Raw genomic sequence first — 6000 nt, forward strand, 5'->3', positions numbered from 1 at the left:
GCTGGATTCAAAGCCACTTTCCCATGTCACTAGGGGTGATGGGAGATAGAAGCCGGCTGGGGAACTTTCACCAGAAGTGGGAGTTAATTTAGTCGGTTACTAATCTTGGATATTCCTCATGACCCTCTATTTCCTGAAGATATCACCCACCTCAGCCAGACTGAAGTTCCCACTAAAGGCAAAAGACTGAGCCCCCAAGGCCTCATTCTTCAAGGCCAGGAGCAGCAGGTCTCCGAAGAAGGTTCGGGAAAGGCCGTGTTAGAGGAAGCCCTGCCCGTCAGCCTGAGCCAGGGGCAGCCCAGCCGACAGAAGCGGTCAGTGGAGAACACAGGCCCCCTGGAGGACCATAACTGGCCACAGTACTTCAGAGACCCGTGTGACCCAAACCCTTGCCAAAATGACGGCATCTGTGTGAACGTGAAGGGGATGGCGAGCTGCAGGTAGGCTCTGTGGCTGGGGAGACAGGCAGGCCAGCAGACCTGGGCCGCGTGCATGCTTACTCCTGGTAGAGGCTGCTGTTTGCAGAGTAGGGCGAAGACTACCTCAGATGGTCAACTGAATGCGGTTTGCTTTGACTCGACAAAGGTGTGCCCTGGATTCATGGGCTTATGCTGCCAGGACAGAGGCGTCCCAGGTCACCTTGTCTCTTGACTTTCACCTCTTTTCCTTCTCTGGGGTATTGTCGACAGCATCTTGGATGTTGTTGGAATTTCTAACTCTAACAACACCCAAGATGGCTTCTAGCCTAGGGACTTTCTACTCCGTGAGAGTGGGTCTCAAGACCCAGCTTAAATCTTTACTGACTACAGATGTTATTATTAGTTCCTAATGATTGTTAGTTCTATAGTCTGTCATTTACACTGTACTATTATTACAATTATATTTTCAATAATAGTAGTAAGAACACCTGATATTTCTGACCCCTTGTTATGCATCATGTAGTCTCCTGAGCATCTTACACGCATGATCTAAATTCATTCTCACTGCCACCTGTGACATAAGGGCTCTCCTTATCCCCATTTAGTGTATCAAGAAGTTGAAGCTTAGAAAGATTAAGCAATTTATCTAAAATGTACCCAGATAGAAAATGCTGAAGCTGGGACTTGCATCTAGGTCTGTCTGGCAGCACAGTTTGCTATATTTAATAGTTCTTTTTATCATGTTTGCTTGCATAAAACCCTAAAAACTGTTTCACAAAAGGAGGTATGTGATGACAGAAACAACAGTTCCATTTGAACAGTAGCAGATGTAGGAGCTATTCTGCCTGCCCCCAAAATTTACATTTCTTCTGAGTTCTTTTTAGTCTCCTTATTTTTTCTTTTTGTAGCTTTTATTTTGAAATAATTTTAGACTTACAGATACAATGCGAAAATACTACAGAGGCTTTCTCTATACCATTCACCCAGCTTTCCCTAATGTTAGCATATTACACAAACCGTAGTACAATTAGCATAGCCAAGAAATGAACATTGGTACAATGCTAGTAAATAAATTACAGGCCTTATTCAGCTCTTCCCAGTTTTCCCACTAATGTTCTTTTTCTATTTCAGGATCCAATTCTGGATCTCACGTTACATTTAGCTTTTATGTCTCCTGTCTCCTAATCCCCTCCATTTTGGGACAATTCTTCAGTTCTTTCTTGTCTTTCATTACCTTGACACTTTCGAAGATTACTGGTCAGGGAATTTTTTTTTTTTTTTTTGGTTCATCTTGTTCTGTCATGATTAGATTGAAGTTTCACATTTGTGGCAAGGTTAGTAAAGATGTCCTATGCCTCTTGTCTGCATCATGTGAACAGATACATGATTCCTATACATGTCATTGCTGGTGATGTCAACCTTCATTATCTGGCCAACAGCATGTCCACCAGGCCTCTCCACTGAAGAGTTACTATTTCTCCCTCTGTAATTAATACGTATATTGGGAGAGATATTCCAAGACCATGGAGACATCCTGCTTTTCCTCAAATCCTCACATGCTAATTTCAGCATCTATTGACACATCCTGCTGCAATACTCACCACTGAGATCTTCTAATGTTGATTTCCTATGTCCTTCACATTCATGAATTAGAATTCTTCTGTAAAGAAGAATGACCCCTTCACCCCGTTAATTCGTTTATGCATCTGTTTATTTACATCACGAAGGAATCATAGACATTTATTTTATTCAGTGGGCTCTGTTGCAATAATTTCATGATTTATTTTGTTGCTTCTATTGTCCCAGCTTTGGCCTTTGGGAGCTCTTCCAGGTTGGCTCCTGTGCTCTTTCAACATCAGATTTTATGAACACAATGTTACTTTCTGGCACCATAGCATGCTCTAGGCTTATCTTTTATTTTTCCTGCCCCACCCATAGAATCAATCGCTCTTCCAAGAAGCCCTCTGGTTCCTTTTATTGGGAAAGGCCCATCTGTTTCTGGGCTCCAAAGCCATGGGTCTGCATATCTTTGCCTGACAGGCCCTTAGATGCCAGATTCCATTATATGCCCCCAACAGGCTTCATCCTTCCCAGGCTAAGGGATGCCAGGGTTGCCACTTGTATGTCAGCCTCTACTCAGCCAAACTATTCCTCTCCTAGAAACCTGCAGCTGAGAGTTGGCAGAATAAGTTTTTCAAAGGTAACACTAGGGGATATCACTAAGTTGTGTTTAGAGGTGACTGGGTCAGAAAAAAATGAAATAAACTTGCTATTACTCACTGATTTCTAAGAAGTCAATTCTCAGGATAGAGATGAGGCCTTGAAAGGTAAAATCATTCAGGATTAGTAAAAGAAAACGCCGACTTCTTCTTTTTTTTTTCTTTTTTTTTTTTTTTTTTTTGAGACAGAGTTTTGCTCTTGTCACCCAGGCTGGAGTGCAATGGCGCGATTTCAGCTCACTGCAACTTCCACCTCCCGGGTTCAAGCAATTCTCCTGCCTCAGCCTCCCGAGTAGCTGGGATTACAGGTGCCCACCACCATGTCTGGCTATTTTTTTTTTTTTTTTTTTTTTTTTTTGGTATTTTTAGTAGAGACGAGACCATCTTGGCCAGGCTGGTTTCGCCATCTTGGCCAGGCTGGTCTCAAACTCCTGACCTCAGGTGATCCACCCGGCCTCCCAAAGTGCTGGTATTACAGGCGTGTGCCACCGTGCCCAGCCAGAAAATGCTGACTTCTGATTGTTTCACTCTGCCCTTTAGAATTCTGCTGAGTAGACCTTCTAGTGGGAATGTTTGAAACAAAGGCTGGAATTGTTATGAAGGTATGGATGAGACACTACCAGTTATATGCCTTGGTTATGAGGTTAGTTGATCTTTATACCAGACAACGTTAAGAAACAAAACTAAGGGCTGGCCATTATGTGCTTACTCTGTGTCAAATACCTTGATAAGTACAGTGTCCTCATTATCTCATGTGAACTTCAGGGCAACCTTGTGAGATAGTGACAGTACACTTACCTTATAGCAACACTTTATTTGATATTATTTAGAAGTTTTCAAGCTACCACTGATGCTCTAAGTCGGACTGTATCTGGGGAATTTCCTTTGTAGCTTGTATTCTTAGCCAGTGTCAGGCAATGTATTCCTTTAAGTGTCTCAGACCTTCCTCCTGAATCCTTGGTGGCTGAGAATCCTGGATCTGGAGGCATACCTCTTGAGATTAGATTTCAAGTGTGAAACGCTTACTAACAATGTGACCTTGAGCAAATTATTTAACCTTCCTGTAAGATGAAGATGATGAGAATGGCCAAGTAATAGCCTCCACCTCAAAGGGTTGTTGCAGAGTTAAATTAGTTGGTTCATATACAGCACTTGAAATGGGACCAGGCACCATGTGGACCTGCTCAGTGAGCGTTTGCTGTTTTTATTGCTGTGGAGATGAGTGTTGCTAGGAGGCACCTGAGGCCTGGGTAGTTCCCACACTCCCTTCATGTCCTTTTCCCTCAGGTGCATCTCTGGACACGCTTTCTTCTACACGGGGGAGCGCTGTCAGGCCATGCAGGTGCACGGCAGCGTCCTGGGCATGGTGATCGGAGGCACGGCTGGCATGATCTTCTTGACCTTCTCCATCATCGCCATCCTTTCCCAAAGGCCAAGGAAGTGACCTGCCTGTTGGCATTGGCCAGACCACAGCAGCACCTCCTCCATGCAGGCCTTACCTTCCCATGGTCAGTGCAGTTTGGGGCAGCTTTTTTGTCAGCCTTGCTTTGGATAGGACCTCCAAGGACTAAGGCCTCCAGCCCCATGTGTGACTCTTGTCATCTTTCTGCCCCACATAATTCTGTTACTTTGCTATGTGCTCCTAATGCATCTAGTGTGTCCTGTGACAACACTCATCACACTTCATTGTAAATCACTTGTTTCATTGTCTTTCCTGTAGACTGTAAGCTCCATGAGGGCAGGCACATGTTCTCATTGACCATGCTCGTCTCAGTGCCTAGATGCATGGCTGGCACATTGTGGGCACTCAACAATGGTTGAATGAATAAAACAATAAATCAATTAATAAGATATAGAAACTCTCGTTTATATTGCAGATTGAATATATATGATGAAATTCATATGTTGAATATGTTAGAATCAAATACTCATTTTTTCATTAGACACAGTAGTGTCATTACTCTTTTAAGATCTTGTTAAAGATTTCAAATAAAGGTACTTCTGGGCAGCCAGGCTTCAGAGAATTTGCTTTCCTCTGAGATTCTAAGAGAATCTTTAATAAATTTAATAAATATTGAGTTAGCACCTTCTTTGTATCTGGTATTTTATGTAAGCGTGGGTGTGCATGTGTCTGTTGAAGGGTGGGGGTGTTCAAAAGTTCTTCCCCAGATCTTTTAAGTTTAATAGTATATTTTATAGCTATTTATGTACAACATTATCATTTTAACAAACTGAAGGTATCAGAGAACTTTAAAGAAGTATTTTTAGATATGCTTTCTTTCCATAGTTCCTAAGGAGATAAAATCTAGCTGGGGCAAGGAAGTTCCAAGATAAATCAAGTGGAAAAAAAAAAAAAAAAAAAAAAAAAGCTAAAGTTTCTATACCCAATCAGCAATGAGTCAGCTCAGGAAGTTTAATAAACGAAAAGATTTTAAAGATTCCGAGTGGTCCTTTAAGTTATAAGGTTTCTTAAGTAGAGAATTTATGACAATTTTGTAAAGTTAAAATGCACTGGAAACAAAATGAGAGATTAACAAGAGTTTATTTAATGCAAAGGTATGAGAACAATTTGTAGCAAGTGAAAACAGCACCCCTGAGGGCAATAACTCTCAAACTTGAGGTGCACCTGTATCCCAGGGAGGACTGATTAAAACAGATTACAGGGCCCCACACCCAGAGTTTCTGGGTCAGTAGATCTAGGGTGGGATCTAAGAATGTGCATTCTTAAATGTGCCAGGATCTAACAAGATATAAGAATGTGCCAGAATCTAATACGTTTCCAGGCCATGCTGCTACTGCTACTGACTCCCCCACAACCCCCACCTCACAGACACCTTGAGAACCACTGCTCCAGTGGATAGAAAACAGGTCTGGAAGCCAAGCATCCTAGCTGCAGGCTTGGATTGCCCATCAAGCTAGCTGGGTAATTTTATTAAGAAATCATTTAAGCCCTTGATCTTAGTTTACTAACTTGTCAAATGCAAATAATAGCTGACTATCTCCTTCCACATGACTTTACCACTTACCGATTAGCAGCATAATACAATGGGATAATGAATATGAACCTATCTTAGAGTTTAATGTGTATGAAAATATTACTATTCAATGTTCAGACTAGATAGGAAGCTATCCTGTCACCAGCCCAGTTGTATTATCTCCAAAGACCAGATTGGAAAGGGATTCCAGCTTTGTTTCTCGCTGTGCTTCACAGTCCTGCAAACCCTCCACCAACCTCACAGTTAGGCCTAAAGAAAGCCATGCCCTTAACACTCTGCTCAGTAGATGACCTCAGAAGTGAACTCTAGGCTTTGTTGCTGCTGCTGCTATTATTGTCCTTTTGTTTTATTAAAAGGAGCATGATG

At 42.2% G+C, this 6000-nt stretch overlaps 1 protein-coding gene across 2 annotated transcripts in view; it reads left to right on the top strand.

Moving 5' to 3' along the window:
• Positions 1–4723, top strand: part of MEP1A (meprin A subunit alpha) — a 47386-nt gene extending 42663 nt beyond the window's left edge. The window contains exons 13-14 of one of the 2 annotated variants that reach the window (XM_032140313.2): positions 140–440; positions 3926–4723. In XM_032140313.2, coding sequence (XP_031996204.1) covers positions 140–440; positions 3926–4082 — 458 coding nt within the window. In that variant the 3' untranslated portion in view covers positions 4083–4723. The remainder of the gene's footprint in view (positions 1–139; positions 441–3925) is intronic. The other variant, XM_032140312.2, reaches the window with a different exon arrangement.
• Positions 4724–6000: the final 1277 nt, after the last annotated feature.

Source organism: Hylobates moloch, unplaced genomic scaffold, assembly GCF_009828535.3.
Source record: "Hylobates moloch isolate HMO894 unplaced genomic scaffold, HMol_V3 SCAFFOLD_20, whole genome shotgun sequence".
Lineage (NCBI taxonomy): Eukaryota > Metazoa > Chordata > Mammalia > Primates > Hylobatidae > Hylobates > Hylobates moloch.